Source organism: Anser brachyrhynchus (genome assembly GCF_964034855.1).
Source record: "Anser brachyrhynchus genome assembly, chromosome: 1".
Classification (NCBI taxonomy): domain Eukaryota; kingdom Metazoa; phylum Chordata; class Aves; order Anseriformes; family Anatidae; genus Anser; species Anser brachyrhynchus.
The window spans coordinates 1,911,917-1,930,514 of record NC_137694.1 but is presented as its reverse complement, the minus strand read 5'-3'; the positions used below and the strand labels follow the sequence as shown (position 1 = coordinate 1,930,514).

The following is an 18,598-nucleotide window of genomic DNA, read 5'->3' as shown; positions in this document are numbered from 1 at the left end:
TCCCTTAGGGTTTTCTCCTTGAAGTATTTTATTTTCAAGGGTGAGCGTGGGAAGAGAGGCCGGAATGGATTTGCTGGACCTGCAGGACCGTCGGGATCCCCAGGAAAGGAGGTGACTTTTCATAAATCACCCCTTTGTCTTCTGAGCGACATAGGGTTGTCTGGGGAAAGGGGCTGAGGCCCTGGTGCCTGGGCTGGGTGCGCTTTCACCCTCTTAGTGGGACAGGAGAACATCAAGGACATGCAAAAACAAAGTCTTCCCTCCTGCTTTGTTTTCCTCATCCTACAGGGGATTCCTGGGACACCCGGACCCAAAGGCAACAAGGTGAGTGCCAACCTGCCAGGCAGGTCACAAGTAGCTGAGATCCTGGGGTGGCAATGGGACATCCACTGCCCTCCCCTGGCTCCTTATCCCTGAGCCCTTCCAGGTGCTTCATCCCTCTTTCACCCTCACACCCTTCTTCCCCATGTTTGCCAGAGCATCCTCCAGAGAGAGCAGGAGAAAGTAAATGGAAGTGTCTCCTGACTCTTTCTGTGGCTTTTAAATCAGAGTCAAGCTAATCAGCAATCATCCCATGTGGTATCCTTGCTCCAAGCGAGACCTTTTTGGTGTTGTTCTGCAGGGAGAAGTTGGGGTTGGAGCTGCTGGTCCAAGAGGCCCTCGTGGACTGCCTGGCCCTCAGGTAGGTCCTTCCAAACATGCTTCTTGCTTGGCTTGGTACAAACTACCCCCTTTTGGAGGCAACATTATACCATCACCTCCTGCTCACTCATCACAGAAGATGCCAGAAGAGCCCTCTTTATTAATTAAATAATGGTTGCAATTAGCATTCCCTCTGCAATTAGATGCCCTCAAGCGCTGCAGGTTGCACTGGCTGGCTGCATGCCTGTGCCCTCACTGGCTGGATGGGAGCTTCAAAGGCAGCAACTACACCTCTACATCTGCATGTCTCAATAACAGCAGCTCAGTGAGGAACCAGCTCATTTTGTATGCTTTGGGGATGCTACCTGCAAGCTCGTTCCTTCAGAAATCCACATCCAGATTTTTTGCCCTCGTTTCCCTCTTCCAGGAAACAGCCCCCGTCATCCTTGGGACAGCAATGCTCACTTTTCCTCACTTTGCTGAGAAGTTTTGGTCCCCTTCTGGCAAAGACCCCAGGGAGACCCTCTGGAGTTGTAATCAGAGGCCATGTTTCAATTTGCTGCGTCTGTGGCTGTTCCGCGAATAAACTGATTTTATGCTGCAATCCATTTAGACAAACTCCCCATCTGCTAGCAGAACGGTTCAATGAGGCCCCTGAGACAAAACACTTAATGAGAATGTCAACAGCTGTGAAAGGTCTGGGGTAAGCCTCGCTCAAGCTTTATTATCTGAAGGAAATGATGAAATAATGTTTCTGCTCTTCTGACTCCAGCATATATCTGGAGTGAATCACAGAATCTCAAATTACATTGGCTACATAGGAGAGAGCAGAATTTGGCCCCACAGGACAGTGCCTAAGTCTAGGCATCTTAAAGACAGGTAAATCTCAGGGGATCTACCTCGGGAGGTCATAAAAGCACTTCACAAACCCACCAGCACACCTGTCCCTCATAGTAAGGTTTGAAAAAAATCAATGGCAGGCTTGAAGAGAGGCTCAGAAGAAGTTCTATAGCAGGTGAAAACTACAGCTAGGTGTGAAGATAAGTCTCACGCTGGTCTCCAAAGGCAAGAGTTACTGCTGAGCAGCTGGCTGGTGGTATCTTCCTTCCGAAAGTCAGTGGTGTGGGTTCCAGGTGAATTCCTTTGCTGTGGTGAGGCCTACTGAATCGAGCTCAGCAATGAGTTATGAACATGCATAGAAGCTATCGAGCCCTCTAACTGAGGGTGAGAAATCTCTTGGGACCCCAGGAACGTCTCAGATCTCTGCCCATTGCTTCCCATGCCTGTGTCTTGTGTAAATGCAGCTCAAGGAGGGTCACCCAGCCTTAGGTGGCTTCTTCTGGGCCAGTCCTACCAGGGCCTCCCTGTAGCATCAGAGAAGGAGAGGCACCTTTTTTTGGAGTGATTAATATCGTGCTAAACCAGGTCCAGATCATCCTACAAGTGCATTTCACTTGGGGGCTGAGGAGAAGCTGAAGATTGAGGCTGACCAAAATATTATTCTCTAAACACTGCACACACTGTCCACCTGCAGTGACACGTGGATGGTCTCGAGCCCTCCAGGCCCTTTGACCCAGAGCCATTGGAGCATTAAGGCACCTAATCCACGAGGCCATACAAGTGGACAAGAAAGGACGACTCCCTGGAGGATCTAGGCTTCTGAATTTTCAATTCCTGTTGTGCCCTGCGGGATGGTTTGCAGAGTTAGGACTGCACATGTTGCGTTTGCCTGCTGGTGGCCATCACTAACCCTCTCCTTCCTCACAGGGTGGCGAGGGCGCTGTGGGAGTCCGTGGCCCTGCTGGCATGATGGTGAGTGTTAACACAGCATGCAAGACTGATTAACGTGCATTATAGTGGCCAAGGGCTGGAAAAAAATCCCCACAGATAATGAAAAAAAAAATGTAAATGGTTTGATGGTTTTAGTGGGAAATAGAGACTCGGGGAACCTGAACTCCAGGGTTGTGTTGGGATGCATGAGCGTAAATCCCGCAGGCAGCTGTGAGACACAAGCTGTCGTGCCAAGCGTAATCACTTTAGGCTCTTGTCCATTTGGCTGACTCATCTACAAGCTTCTGAAGCCCTCCTAAAATATCACCACCTCTCTTTTCTTCTTCGTCAGGTCTGCTTGCCTGCATGAGTTTTAGGGCCTTGTTCTGTTTTAAATTCCCTTTCCGCTGATAGGGGTGAGTCAGGAGAGATGCAGATCACAACTGCTATTTCGACAAACAACTTTTTATTTATTAAGCCGTTGTCTCGAATGGAACAAAGCTCTTATTGTGAGCAGAATAGGCCTTTATGAAGTTCCTCAGAATGCCAAGGGTGACTGCAGCACATGGTTGCACCCTGGGTCTCATCCCTGAAGGGCTTGTTCTCAGCCAGGCCATCCCTTAACCATGAGGGCTTGCAGAAGGATGTAGCCCAGTGGTCAGAGCAGCAGCACAGGGCACAGGGGGCTGGTAGAAAGCAGGTTTCGTGCCTTTGGGAAATGTCTGTTCTCCATCTCCTCCCAGTCCATCCTGTCCATGCCCACCACTGTGATGAGCTGTCTGTTCTGTAGGGGGAAGGTGCCACCCCTGTGTGTATTTGTACGAGGTCATGGATCACAAAAAGGGGTTACACCTGGGGTGACCCCCCAGGAGAAGCCCTCTGGCAGCAACCCTACACTCTCTGAGAGGCTGGGTCTTCATCTCATTAATGTTAAGCATACAGAAACCTCAGTATGAGGCTTGCAAAATGGGGCAGGTTGGCCAATCTGGCTTAATTTATACATCTCCCAGGAGATCCTGAGTTGTAGCCACGATCCTGTGCTGGGCAGAAACCTATGGCTAATTTTTTTCTTTCCACCAGCGTGATTCAACTGTGCTGTTTCTCACTTCTCCTCAAATTGCTCTCACAGGGAAAGAAAAGAGAGCTTGGGCTCCTGCACCCATCCCACCACCAGCTTCTCCACGCTGGAGCCTCTCCTTGGAGGCAGCCCTGCCTTCAAGTGGAGGCTGCCCTTTTACTCTTTCCTAACACCTTCCCTGTCTGGTATTTCTCTTCACATGTTGTTTTATCTTCTTGCAGGGTCTAAAAGGCCTCCCGGGCATGAAAGGCGAAAGAGTAAGCAACAGTCACTTTACCTATGCAGCACCTGAGAAGGAAGGTGTTGTGGGGAGTCTTTATCAGGGCAAACTTGGGAGGGGGGAAAGACACTTCGGTCAGTGTGCACAAGTGTGAAAGTGACATCTGCAGCCCCCAATAAGGGCTGGGCTGAGATGGGGCCTGGGTGCATGGTATCTTTCTGCAAGCCTGTTTTTTTTTTTTCAGTTGGGTGGTTGTTTTTTTGGGGGGAGGTGGAAGGAAATTGGGGAGTTTGGACAGCAAGGGACTCCTGGTGTACTCCATTTGATCCCCAAATGTGCAGGGCTGGTCTGGGGAGCAGCTTTCCTGCAGCACAGGCAGGGTGAAGACCACCTGCCAGGCAACGCATAGCCTTCCATTTGCATTTCTGAGCAGGAGTCCCTTGGTCTTCTTCTGCCACTTCCCACTTGCAAGCCCTGAAAAGCTGAAAAGTGCAGTGCTGAGAAGAGAAAATCTCCTGTCCCCACCTGGCCCTTGTAGTAGCCTTCCTCTTCTGCTGTCACCACAACAGTCCTGAGCACTGAAGAGGGGTATGAGATGCCATCAGCAATGAAGTCCTGCCCTTCAGCTTCACATCCCACCTCCTAGATAAAACCCTTGAGGAACAGTTGGTATTTCATACAATTTCAGTACAACATGCCAGTTTTGGGGTGGAAATCTGGGAAATCCTACATTATGTAGGATGTCTTCCTACCCTAGATATAGCGTGGGCACATTTCTGGAGGCGTTATGTCCTGCTGGGTGGGGAAAATCCAGGGATAGCTCCACACCGTGGATGTGCTGAGCATGGAGTCAACCAAACCACTCCAGTCCCAGATCTTTCTTTTTTTGTCAGTGCAATAAATTCTGGTGGTGCGCAATCTCTTGCGGTAAGCTAATCATTTGGCAGAGTGCCCAGAGGAACTGGCTCCCAGCTGTGATAGATGTCAGTGTCTTGAAGTGCGAATTGGTGGACTGAGCAGCACAAGAAGAGTGAGTAAAAAGGGAATCACTCACTGTCTTTTTTTTTTTTTTCTTTCCTGTTTTCAGGGTGATCGGGGACTGCTGGGACCCAAGGGAGAAAGAGTAAGGCCATTCCGGCTTGTGGCTGTCTGGGGCAGATGGGGTGAAAGGCTGCTGGGATTTTATAGTTACCTGTGAGCAGATGGACGTTTATTTTAGTGAGTCAGTGATCAGACAAGGTAGAGACGTAAATGATAAGAAATACTGATATGTGTTTTCAGATATCTGGAGGTCCTAGTGATTTTACAGGATTTGTATTGTTACATATGGGGGAGCGTAGCCCAGCCTGCACAGGGTGCTGAGCAAGGATCCCAGCTGGTGGTGTGCAAAGGCTTCACATCAAAGGGGACTTTAAATCCTGTCTTCAGTCCTCAGTGGGAACTGAGTAGTAAGTATGACATGCCTGGATTAAGATCCCTTTGCCAAGGAAATCTGCAGAATTTGAGCCCACCAGTGTCTCAGAGCTGTACCATGTGGGGAATCACTCCCTGGTGAGACCTTTTAAAATTTTAATTTAAAAAAATAAAATAAAATCAGAGCTTAAACAGGACCTGTGGACATTTCTGGTACAAGCCCCACACAAAGCAGGGCCAGCTGCAAAAGCAGATCACAGTGCTCATGTCCTCGTGTGCTCTTCTCTGAGCCTCTGCTCTGATGTTTGGCCACCCCCAGGGGAAAAAGCTTTTTCTTCTGTCTGATGGGTGTAACAACCGATCCCTTCACTGTGCGCCTCCAAGAAAACTTGGGGTCTATCCTCTCTGCATTTTAAACCCATGCAATGGAAGACAATGCTTAGATGCTCCCCCTCTTTCATGGGGTTCTCCAGTGTGTTCAATCCACTTTGTAGGTGTCTTCCTTGCCCTGTATGCAATGCTGCAGGTGGGGCTTGCACCATAGTTTTAATAGGATCCTACAACAGGCATAGCCAAAAACAGCAAAAAAAAAAAAAAAAAAAAGTCACTTCAGCAACTCTTTTCTGGGGCACACAAAAATGCTTCCTGTGCTCTAAGGGAGGAAGAAAATTTCCACTGATTTTGGTGAACCAGCTCGCCCCAAAGCATACCGCAATCTGAAGAAGCCTGAGTTGGCTCATAGCAGGTAATGCGAAAATAACACCCAGAGTGGTTCTGGAAAGTGCACAGAAAATGCTGAACTTCTGCCCAGTGTTTTGTTAACTTCCTTCCTGGATGAAATGGCTTGTTAGAAAATGAGTTTTAGAAAACCGACATGATGATTCTGCCTTTGAGTCATGCAGTATTAAATGATTATGGCCGATTTGTCTCTGAGGAAGCTACTTTCAAAAGGGACTCGCTCCAGAGACAAATCAATCCTTAATCTGCTTCGTGAGGAGGCCCCAAAACACCTCCCAAGCTGAAGGAATGTGTAATCTGTTCTCCAAAGAATACCTTAATAAAATATAAGGAGGAGTGTGAGATAAAACTGGAAGGGAGAGAGAGTTGGTTTGGGTTTGTTCTACGTGATTGCAGCTCAATTTTCTTTCTAACTCTCTCTTCATCAATACAGGAGTATCTGTGTGCATCTCAGGGCCAATACCATATATTGGATTAAACTACAGAATGCTTATGCTCCCTTTTGTTCGCAAAATTGATCAAGCCCATCCCCATCTGCATTATAGATACTAAGGAGAAAGCAAGCAGGAGGGTATATTAAGATAGAACTGGATCAGGGTCCCACGGTCCATCACGGCTGTATAAAGATTGCAAAAGACTGCAAAAGATTATCAAATCTGGGAGAATATTAATTCATGTTTGTTAAGACTCTAGCAGCAATGCACAGTCTGCCTGAACAGGGATATTTGCAATACTGAAGTGAGCTGGTGTAAATGGAGGCCTTTTCAAGAGGGTTACAATTGCCACAAAGGACTAGAAAGGAGAATTAAGGGGTTAATTTATCTTTAGGGGGGAAAAAATGAATACATGAGTTCTGTATGCTGCTAACAGCAATGGTGAAATATTAACAACAAGCTGCACTGAACATCCAAATCAGATGTGAAAGTCTTCCAAAGGCGAGAAGTGCTCCTTTTTGCCTCTGTCCTGCCCCCAGTAAAAGGGAATCACCCTCCCTACTGGGTCTGTCCTGCCTCCAATGCCAAAACCCATACCTGCTGCACCTCCACACGTCCTCCTTGCTGCTGCACGCTGGAAGCAGGTGCACGTCAGCAGGTCACAGTGCCCTGGTTTTAAGAATCGATGATGCTGAGGGTGTGGAGGTGATCCCATTACCCTGAAACCAGCCTTTAGCTGAGTTAGGATGAAACAGAAGTATTACCTTGTGACACGCAGCCGACACAGCCATGGAAGGCTGTGAAAGACTTGGGTGAAGAAAACTTGTCCTAATCCCAAAGACCAAAATGAAAAACTTCTTAGGTAGCCTGCCACGTTCTCACGCTTGTCCATATGCCCAGGGGCTCGGGTTGTGCCCAGAGGGAACCTTTCCAGCCAGGTGTAGGTTTTCCCTGAAGCTATTTGGAAGGTGGCTTCAACCCTCCTCCCTCCAAACTACGGGTGGCATCTCCTCCTTGGAGACACAACCGCTGATGAATATGTTTGGCACAGACATGTCCATGGGTTACTGCAGCCCTGTAGATACCAGGGTGGCACCAGGGGTGGCTGACCCTCAAAAACTCCCTTGGAGGGGTGTCCAAAGTCCCACTCACCTTCCTGAGCTCCATCTCTGCCCATAAAGCAGGGCACCACGAGCAGACCCCTTCACCATCCCACCTACGTCCAGGTCCTGCTCCTGGCAGGAGATGCAAACCTTGCCATGCTGAGTGACATGCAGAGATGAAGGAGCCAAGCCACCATGCCAGGTGTGAATTTGTCCCATCACTGATGGCCTCAGGTCAGGAATTGAACCTCGGGGTCCCACCTTCCCATGCACAGCTCCACTTCCAGCCTTGACATCCAGACAAGTGGGCCCCAACATCTTCTGGAGCAAGAGGTCACTGGCAAAACTCAGGACTTCTTGCAGTCTTCTCTACATGTTTATCACCCATCTTTTAGTTAAGAACAGATTAAACTTATTTAATATTGTTCTGTGAAGCATCCATACGTTCCCCAGTTGGATCCATATGGACCAACTTTTGGGAAATGCTCACCTTTCTTGCAGATATGTGTTCCCCTTTTGCTGTTCTGCCTATCATAGCAAGCGTGGTTCCTTCGGATGGGAGCTGTGAATTCAGAAATCACTGGGCATCTACAGCTCTTCTATGTCTCCTTTCTCTAGGGTGATCCCATGACCGGTTTTGGACCCCAGGGCTATAAAGGCAGTAAAGGAGATCCCGTAAGTTTTACTCTCGTTGTCTTTTTAAGCTATCCATTCCCCAATGTTGGTAACACCCACATAGGAAACAGCTTGGGACAACCACCACAAACCAGCACTTTGGTCCAGAGCCAGCGGCTGAGGGCTGCATCCTTCCAGGAGAGAGGCACAACCCACTAATTTCTGTCTTGTCCTTCAGGGTGAACAGGGCCTGCCAGGCTTCGATGGAGACAAAGGCGAGAAGGGAGAGGATGGACCTGTAGGAGAAAAGGTATGAGCATCCCAATGTGATTGAGCTGTACAACAGAAAGGCACTGGCTGTGTGAGGAGGGGGCTACATGCAGACACTGTCTCTGCATCCTCCCATCCCACATTCCTGCTGGGGAACGCAGTGCGAGGACACACTCACCCAGCTCTTCCCATAGATGGGGCAAGAACGCTGCTGGGCTGGGGCTTGGGGTTGTGATACTCATCCCATTTGCCGGGTGTCAAGCCTTGTAGTTGTGGGACCATGTGAAGTTGGTGTTTGCAGCGTAAGACCACTTTGGGTGAAGTGTTCATTCAATTGCTGCAGCACCAGGGGCCCCGTATCTCCTTCTCCCTCCGAGGTGGCCGTGCTCCTTCAAACCCTGCAGCTCCTGTGGCAGTTTTAAGGCTCGGCTGGCTCTTCTGTTCCTGTCCAGAGCTGCTCCTCATGCAGGGCAGTCCCCCACCTGCCCCTCTGGCTGTCTTTGCTCTTTGAGAGCCCCCCGTGGTGGTCTCAGGTTTCAACCCATCACTCTGCTGGGAGGAATCGCACAACTCTCCCACTCTCGGACTGAGTCACGGATTAAATCTCCATATACCAATCGTCCCTATTTTCATATTATGTTAATGGGTTTTGCTCCAGAAGCCTGACCCAGGACAGGGACTCAGCTGAATAAATATAAGTACCTACAACAGCAGCATCCCTGTCTGAGCTGCTGTCGCTTCCCATGGGGATCTGTATAACTCCACAGGGCGGATTCAGGATGGGAATCACCTGAGCCAGTGTGGGCATCTTCTTCGTGAACGGGCAGATCACGTCCTGGCACTGATTAGGTCCCCAGTGACTGTAAAAGAAACCCATGGAGATGCTCCCATGGGTGGTACCTGTATTTTTGTCAGATGAAATCCCCTGCACAGTATCTGTCAGACTGCTCTCTAATAAGAAAATAATACGTAAACATCTCCTAAAGGCACAGCACCTTTGGGCTGAATATCTGAGATACTTTGGAGCCCCAGGGTAGTATCTCCACCACCAGTAATTCAATCAGGGTCTTGCTCTTCAGTCTTTGCAAGGAGGCAACCTATTTAGAGGCTTTGAGACCCTTTTCTGCTTGTGTTCCTTCAGTCCCCATCACCGGGCACCAACTCTCTTCCAGGACAGTGCTCTGAGCTTTCTGCTGAGCTGTTCTGCAGCTATGGCTTTCTTCCTTAGCGCTGGGTGCCATACAGACATTTGGGGTCCCTGGGGGCCTGGAGTCTGCTACAGAAATGGTGCTTTTGGTGTTTCTCTCTGCCATCTCCATGGGTTCCTCTACTCTCTCTGAGGGTGGGTCGCTTCAAGAGCATAGGGTACTTAGGCTGTATTTGACAAGGATTTTAAAATTGTAGGGACTCAAAGGTGAAGCTGGCTCCAAGGGAGTCATGGGGCTTTTTGGAACAAGAGGACCGGTGGGACAGAAGGTGAGTACAGCGAGCACCTACATTAAGGCATCCTCTGTAAGAACCGAGGTGTAAAATCATGCATGAACTGATGTATAAAATCCTTTCACGGTTTCCTCGTAATAGAATTCTGTGTTCCCTCTTCAAAATTGCTGCTTGAAATGTTACGGGGCTACCAGAGAGCAGAAGTTGTGCTCTACCAGGACAGCCCTAAAGATTAGTCCCATTTTATAAAGCAGCTTCTTTCCTGGCGTCTTTCCTGGGTTATGACAACCAACAATGATTTTGCTGAAATGTCAGTATTTACATGCCAGGTATGAATTCCTGCCTAAGCTCCAGTTATAGTCAAAATGGAGATGTAGGGCTCCCTTCATCTGCCCACCCAAGATGTTTAAAGGATCTTACATTCCAGCTGCTGCTGCAGAGAGTCCCTGACCCCCAAATGTCCTCCTGTCTCCTCTTCCACAGCTGTAGGAATATCCTACAGCAATCCTCACTCCCAGAGTCAGGGCATCTCTTTCTCACAGTCACTCATCACTGCTTTCCTTGCAGGGGGAGCCGGGAGCACGAGGCCTGCCGGGCTCTGCAGTGAGTTGGAGCACGTTTCTCTGCCTTTGGGAGGCTTGGGCATGGAGCAGGGCTGGCACCACTCCTCCTCGCCCCATGGCCACGCATGTGGGTCACGGGGAAGTTAAGGAGATGTGGCTCAGTGCTGCTCCATAAAGCCCATCTTCAAAGAGGCTTTGCTGGAAAACCAGCCATGGGCGGGGGGGGCAACACCAAGGGTAAGTTTTAATAGGTAGTTTAAATTTTTGCATCAGGAGACACATGAAATGTGCGTTTAATTATTATTTGCAATGCCTTTAGCATTTCAGGGAGCATTGCCAGACACGAACAGACAATGGTTCATGTTCAGGTGGTTTAAGAATTGTGATCATAGGTTGTGTATCACATGAGAAACATATATATCCTTAAAGGACTGGGCTACAAGTGACTATTCCCAGTGCTTAGTGGGTACTGCTGCTGGCCAGAGGGAAAGCAGTTACGCTGGAGGACCTGGATAGTACATCCTATTTCCAGGCAAGCAGCAATGGGGGAAAAATAATAATAATAATAATAATAATAATAATAAAGTAATTTTGGTTTTGCTGCAATGTTTTACAAAAGTGTTTACATGCTTTACAACTTTGCCATTTCACCTGGAGGAAACCCCAAGTGAAAAAAAAAGGGGGGAGGGGTCTCCAAAGTTGTTCAAACTGAAAAAAAAAAAGTCACCACTGATTTGTTTTCATTGGAGAAAGGAAGGAATAGGATGGACCAACACCAAAAGGCAACTGGTTGTGGAAATATGAACATGTTTGGTTGTTTCGTTGCAATAAGAAATATCAGCATTTTCTTAACCTATTGCACCATTATGTCTCCACGTGCATGAGCAGGTGGTTCTCAGCAACTGCCTGTTGCTGTAAAGGCTCCACGGCTGCTCAGTGCCGCCTGATGATTATTGGTCACGGGTGTGTGGGTATTTAAGAGTCCATAATCCAAACTGGTAATTGCTTACCGAGGAAAAGGCCCTCATTCAAACAAGAATTTCAACTCCTGCTTTGGTAGTGCAAGGGGGAGAACAAGGATGGGTTTTGAGCAGCAAAGGAAGCTCAGCTGGACTCCAGCAGGAATTGGCCATCCTGACCAGCAGCCATCCAGTGATGGTTGGGAGGTGTGCTGTTTTCTACTGGTACCCACAGGGGTTGGCGCATAATGTAATTAACTGCCAGAGATTGCTATCTTGTCAATCAGTATTTGAGGAAAGCTACGTAATCCTTCTTTGGAAAATATCTGAGGATTTTGCTGGTACAGGGAACGCTATGCTGTGCTTGGGGCTAGACAAACATTTGAGATAACAAAGCTTGGTTTTCGTTTTTCATTAAATTTCTAAAATTGCAACTCTCACATCAAAGCTGGGGCCTTGACAGAGGAGCCTTGATATACAACAGCCTGGATGAAACTCATCTGACCTCCGGTTAGATGTCTGCCATGTTCACTTTCCACATCTGAGCAGGCTGGACTCAGAGTGTTTTATAGACTGCTTTAGGGTACTCTTAGAGTGTGATTCACACCATCTATTTCAGACACCTGTGATGGGACATGACATCCTGACGTGACTTGTTCTCCACAAAACCAGGTTGATGGTGTCTCACTTTATCTTCACAATGCTCACAGATACCTTGATTGTTTGCTCCTGAGTTACTCCGGAGTGGGAGGTTAGGCTGCCTCATCTATCATTCCTCAAGTCCTCTTTTCCTCTTTTCTTGAAGACAGACACTACTTGGTCCAGTCTACCTGTACCCACTCATTCCTATGAAAAACCTCCAAGGTACTGCCTAGCAGTTCTCATTTTCCTTCAGGCCCCCCTAATTTCATCTGTCCTTTCTACAAATTGCCACCAACTCATTGCAAAAACTTGCTTTCTGTCCTGCCGAATTCCCTCCCAGTTAATAGCTGGGGAGACAAAAGTTCCAGTGCCCCCACAAATCACTCTGAATAATTTAACCAGCTTGTAAAAAGTCTCATCCATTTACTCTTTTGATTTGATCTGTAGGAGTTCCCAACCAAGTGACAGCATTTGTGTCTTCTCCCTGTAATCGTTACCTGGAGAATTTCAATGGACATAGATGAGTTTATAGCTGGACCTCAAGGCAAATGAGTGCATTCTTGATATTCAAGACACATCCTCCTTTTTCCTCTTTTCTAAAAGCACTGTGCTCTTTTACATTGATATTCCTGCCCCAATTCATCCTTTAATATTAATACTCCAGTCTGTGTTACATTTATTAAGTTGTAGTCTTGATTATGTATTAAGACTTTAAGCTTTCTTTATGTCCCAGATGTAATTCATGCATTAAAATACTGGCAGATTAACCCATTATTCTCCTTAAAGCTCTGTTATGAATATCCCCTGCCATTCCTCCCTATCTTGGGTTTCCAGGATCTGCGGTTATGAGTGTTCCTGGGTCTTCTCCATCCTGGTGCACAGTCTTCCTCACTCAGTGTACAAATGGGGTCTCATGAGCTCTTTTCATGAGTTCTTCAAATCCCCTTGTGAGCTGGGCTCTATAGTTGGCCAGCAGCCTGCGGATGCTCGCCCTATAACTGAGGAAGCCAGGCCCCATGTGGTAACACCATCCACACAGCCACGTGTGTGTTCCCAGTGTCCCCATGAAACTTGCCTAGAGGGTGGGAGACCCACCAGATCCTTGGGCCTTCTGCTTTTGCTCCCAGAACCATTTCCGATGCCCTTTATTCTTCAGTGCTCTGCAGGGCCTGAAAACTAATCAATAGCCAAGGCCCCTTTGTCCAGACTGTGGCAGGTGTGGTAATACAAGCACAAATTTGACTTTACCAGACTAATTAAAAGCCCTAGAGCTCTTGATACAGATAGAGTCATTGAAGAGCTACTCAGGGTACCAACCTGAGGGTCCCACCTCCCTCCAGCGGCTGCATGAGGACTTAGGTGAACCCCTATGGCAGCACAGCTCTCCGGCCTGCTGAGCAGTGGGGCCACCTCAAGCAAGAGGAGAGGAAAGGCCAGGTGTAGGCCTCTGTCCTGTGCTGGACAAGAGGTGCCCTGGCCACTTGGAGCACAAAGAGCCATCGTCTGAGTTGTTTTTGGCCTAAAAGGGTGTCCTGATGTGTCCTGAGCACTTCTCATGAGTCCAAGGTGGCCAAGGAGAAGCCAGCCAGACCTTCCAGCCACAGGTGGAAATCTCTGCCCAGACACTTTGGAGGCTTTGTGAGATGCACTGCCTGAGAACGAATGCTCATTACAGCCATGAGGACAAGCTGCTGCTTCCACACCAAGACAGGACAGGGTTTTTGGGGGGAGTAGACTCAGGAGTGCAGCAAATAATTGCGGGCAGGATCATCTAGACACAAGACGCAGCAGGGAAGGGATAAAAACACAGTTGGAACTCTCAGGTTGAGGCTCCCAGCTACTTCAGATGTATCATCCCATCAAATATTGAGCACCGAAGCCCAGGAGGTGGGAAACCTTTTAGCAGAGGTAGCAACCTACGCCATGCTTTGGAAATGCATTAGCCCTTTGATGCGTCTTCCCTGCTGCTTCCAACAGATTGCTCCCTTCGGGGTGCGACGTGTTTCTGCAGATGGATTTCATGCTTGCCCAGGGTGACCCAGCTAATTCCCCAGCTCCTCATCTGAGTGGAGACAATGAGCCTGGTGACGACACAGGCTCTTCCCTGGCTCCAGCCCAAATCTTCGCAGGAATTTGTGCCTGGAAGCAGAGCTCCTCGGCTGCTCAAAGGCATCTTTGCGTCACGGCCAGCGCTCGGGACTTATGACTAAGCCTCTGCGTTGCTATGCCTTCGTGGTACCTGGTGTCTTTGCGGTTAAATGAAGCCTGTTCCAGCAACACTTTAATAACAGAACCAAACAGCAGAAGCCATTTCCAGTATTCCACCATTAATTGCCTTTAAACTGCCATTTTACTAGCTTTTTATTTGCCTGGCAAAACACAGAGTGTAAATCTGAGGGAACAAATTTCCATTCGGCTTCTTTCCATTGCCCAGTGCCTGAGCATTTTCTTTCTTTGTCTTTTTTTTAAATCCTGTTCCTTCTTGACCCTTTCAGCCATCATTTTCTTTCCCTGGGTGTAGACGGCCTTGAAAAGCATCATCTCTCTGACCCCAGCCTCTGAAGGGAGATCAGACCCGCTGGCATGGCCAAGCCTCACTAAAAAAAAACCTTCTAGCATGCAGGACGAAGTCTGTTCAGCCTGTCACAGATAGAGCACCTACAGTGAGATAAGATCAAGGTCAAAAACATATTCACTGGATGAGTAGGCAAGCCTTAGACCAGCTATTTTTCTGCCTACCAGTACATATCATGAGCTTAGCTCTTCCTGAATCCACCTGAGCTCCTTTCAGGCCCAGAGCCACCAGACAAGAAGCATCTCACAGGTTAAAGCTAGCAGAAGAAATGAGAGTTGGACACAGGCAGATGGGGGAAGCACAAGAAAAAACAGAAAGGTCTCTCTTTGACACAGGAGCCCCTCTGGACAAATAAATTCAGGTGCTAAGAGGACTATTAGAGCTAATTGGGAAATCACTAACTAGTGTCAGGTTCCTTCAGGCTCAGGCAGTGCTCAGGAATAAGCTTTAGCCCATCCTCTCGGGCACAGGTGTATAAATCCCTGGCCAGATGGGTCTGTACCTAGTTCAAAGCAATCTGAAAAATGCCAGGCACTTGAAGGTATCCTGGGCTCTTGAGATTTAACCATTGAACCAAAAGGTTTATTGCCCTCCAAACAAGCAATCTGTCCTGGTAAACAGAAATTCTAGTTAGCTGTGTTTTTTATGGCCCATTTATTTCCTCAGCCAGAACTTCATATTGATTGTGTCAATAAATAGTTACTAGTAAATGAAGATCATGCGTGAGATGTTCGTGCCTGATCGTGCAGGCAGGGCTTGAGGAGCATGGACTTTACCTCCTCCAGACGCGACCGGCAGAGCCATGAAGGAGCACGTGGCCTGCTTTCAAATGCTCCTCTTACTCCAAAACATAAAAGGTGCCCAGGCTTCGGGAGGGGTTTGAGGAAGCACTCCCCAGGGAAGCTGAATTTTTGATATCTGGAGATGAAGAGGTGATGGGTCTTGCAGGCTGACCTGCTGGCAAGGACAGCACCGTCCCACCCACGTATCTCTGGGATGTTTGCTTGTCACTGTGATCACTGAATTGTCCATTAGCCACGGACAGGATGAGTAATGGGAGAGGTGATGATGAAGCTGTTTGACATACAGATCTGGTGGCTGGTTTTTTTGCCTTTTTTTTTTTTTTAATAAACATGCTTCCTTTCAATAACTTACTGTAAATTAATTCCAAGTAGATAATGTCACTTGTTCATCTCCTGATCTGCTTAAGCAGCCAACTCACTCTCCTCCAAGAGAGCCGAGCCCTGTGCAATCAGTGTCTCTCAAGTGGGGTTAAATCCAATTACACCTCACACCCAGGTTCTGAAAACTGCAGTCAAAATCATCAGATTAGAAAAACAGACTAGCAGAAGTGGGCCTTGGGGGAAAAAAAAAAAAAGTTTAAGTAACTTTCAGTTTGCTGTTGAAACAGTGAGACCCCAGAGAAAGAGACCCTAATGCTGGAGGTGATATTGATGTCCCATGCTGAGCTGAGCAGCAAAGTGGTTTGAGGACCTCCAAGGTGCAGTGCTATGGTAGAGCACCTCTGTCCTTCATTGCCCACATGTTTGGGCTGGATGAGGCTCTGTTTTCTGGCTCTGGACTCCCCAGGTGGGAGATGTCCAAACTGCAACTGTGAGCAGCCCCGTGCTCGGAGCCACTCTCACTGAGCAGGGCGGTCATTCACCAAACTGAATTTCACTGCTGGATTTCTGCTCTGCTCCACTGGCTGGGGCTGAAACTGGGCTGCGACCCAGTGCCCAGGACTGTGGGCATCCCATGAAGGAACTCACACAACGTGATGCTGCCTGCTAATGCCTCTACCCCTATTTTCAACTGCAGCCATCACCACCTCAATTTTCTTGCCCCAGGACTACTCATTAACTGCCACGTGTCTCAATTTCCTGAGCTGTAATTATAAAAAGGTCAACTTGCAAGTTGCACACATGTGGGTTGCAAGTTTGCAAAGAATAGGTGCTAAACCCCAGCCTCGTGTCTCAGTGCTGGTTTTAGGGTGGCTCCTGATCTCTGACCGTGGCCAGGTGCCGCCTGGGCTCTTACTATTGAGTTTCTATCCTGATGACTGTCCTCAGCCACTGCCTTGCTAACACAGAAATTCATTTTGCTCCTCTTCGGCAGGGTGCAGCAGGCCTCGATGGGAGGAATGGAAACAAGGGAGCCAAAGGTGACAGAGGTCTTCAGGGACAGAAGGGGAAAGCAGTGAGTAGCAGGAAAGGACACGGTTAGTTTGGAAGGCAAAAAGAGGCTCCGTCGCTTTCTGACACCCAAGTTCATTTCTTCTCCCACATTCCTCATTATTGCAGTCAGATTCTTGCTTAGGATGAGTCTTTCCAAAAGAAAGATGAAATGGCTGCCTGAACCTTCTAGACAAGTCTCTAATGCACATCCTGGACCAAATTTGGGGAGGTGACCATCTCTAACCACCAGTAGTCCATTTCTATAGTGGTAGAGCTTACCTTTATGTTATTCCCATGTTATTCACCATGAGTTTTCCTCTGTTACTTGAGAGAGTTGGGGTTGTTTAGCCTGGAGAAGAGAAGGCTTCAGGGAGACTATATTGCAGTGTTTCAGTATATAAAGGGGGCTTGTTAGAAAGACAAAGACATTTTACTAGGTTTTAAACCTAGGTTTACTAGGTTTTAAACCTAGGTTACAAAGGTTTTAAACTGAAAGAAGGTTATATTGGATATAAGAAAGAAGTTTTCTTCACTGAGGGTGGTGAGGCACTGGAACAGGTTGCCCAGAGAAATTGTGTGTGCCCCGTTATTGGAAGTGTTCAAAGTCAGCTTGGCTTTGAGCAACCTGATCTAGTGAAGGGGAGTTGGTCCAGGTGATCTTTAAAGGTCTCTTCCAATCCAAACTATTCTGTGATTCTACAATTCTATGATCTGCAAATTTTCTAGGAGCCCCCAGTGGTTAAAAGGACAATACAGATGCAAGCCGATGCTATCATCAGAGCTGCATTCTTAACCTGTCAGGCTACGTATGATATGGCTTTTGTTTTGTTTTGTTTTCATGTAGGGAGAGAAAGGTGATCCTGGGATTGCTGGTGACATCGGGCGGAAAGGAACAAAGGTAGGGGAAGGGTGAGACCCTGTGAAATCTCTGTTCTTGGAGATACTCAAAAGCTGTCTGGATATGGTCTTGGACAACCATCTCTAGGTGATCCTAGAGCAGGGTCTAGCAGACCCTAGACCCTAAGCAGAGTGGTTAGACCAGATGACCTCCAGAGGTCCTTCCAGCCTTGACCACTGTCATTCTGTGAAATAAAGGTTGGGACAAGCAGAGCAGAGAGCTAAGGCTGCAGGCTGGAGTGGGGCCGATGAGTAAGGATGCTTTGGGTAAGGGAAGCTATTGCAGCACTACACTGGGACTAATCCTGTGCACGCGCAACATTCATCCTGTCTGCCTTCCCCTTGATTTAACATCATTGCCCATGATCTGCTTTCTCCCCAGGGCTTACATGGGCTCCCGGGACGCACTGGCACACCAGGAGCCGAGGGCACCAAGGTGAGCTGATCCCAGCTTTCCCTCCTGCTCTGTCTGCCCCATTTCCAGCAGTGTTTCCAACACATCCCCAGGGTAACATCATGCTTGAAGAAGCCACCCTAACTCAGGCAGAAGAAGACCCTCTCGGCAGGCTGCAGCACAGAGAGATGTGGGCACAGTCTGGGGACTGTCAGAATTGATCCCCAATTTTGGACAATCTGGGGTTAAAAAAAGGAAAACAGACCCTTCCTCATGAACCCCTGCCCAAATCCTCTCCTGGTCTGTGGCTTAGCAACTGCCTGGGCTTGATTCACAATTACTGCCAGGCACATCGCTCTGATTGTCAGCACTGCTGGTCCTTCCTCTATAAACAGGGATAATGGCCCTTAATGGTCTGTTTATGAAGGGTTTTGAAAAGCTTGATAAGAAGCAAGGGAGCGCTTGATGTCTGAGCCAATGGGCTATGTTGTTATTATTGTTGTTGTTGTTATTGTTGTCCTTCATCTGCCTTGGCCTTTTGGGTGAATTAAGTACTACTCAGTGAATTGCCCACCTACTTTCACGTGGGTGGGCTTGAAGTCGGGGCAGCCTAAAGTCTATATTGGTCTGAAGTAGGAATCTACCTGTATTTAGGCTTTCTGTTACCA

At 48.0% G+C, this 18,598-nt stretch overlaps 1 protein-coding gene across 1 annotated transcript in view; it reads left to right on the top strand.

Moving 5' to 3' along the window:
- Positions 1-18,598, top strand: part of LOC308188614 (uncharacterized protein) — a 113,208-nt gene that overhangs the window by 78,690 nt on the left and 15,920 nt on the right. The window contains exons 68-80 of the mRNA XM_080577820.1: positions 40-111; positions 289-324; positions 623-682; positions 2,410-2,454; positions 3,712-3,747; positions 4,798-4,833; positions 8,017-8,073; positions 8,252-8,323; positions 9,688-9,759; positions 10,291-10,326; positions 16,581-16,661; positions 17,484-17,537; positions 17,919-17,972. Of these exons, the coding sequence (XP_080433946.1) occupies positions 40-111; positions 289-324; positions 623-682; positions 2,410-2,454; positions 3,712-3,747; positions 4,798-4,833; positions 8,017-8,073; positions 8,252-8,323; positions 9,688-9,759; positions 10,291-10,326; positions 16,581-16,661; positions 17,484-17,537; positions 17,919-17,972 (711 nt within the window). The remainder of the gene's footprint in view (positions 1-39; positions 112-288; positions 325-622; positions 683-2,409; positions 2,455-3,711; positions 3,748-4,797; positions 4,834-8,016; positions 8,074-8,251; positions 8,324-9,687; positions 9,760-10,290; positions 10,327-16,580; positions 16,662-17,483; positions 17,538-17,918; positions 17,973-18,598) is intronic.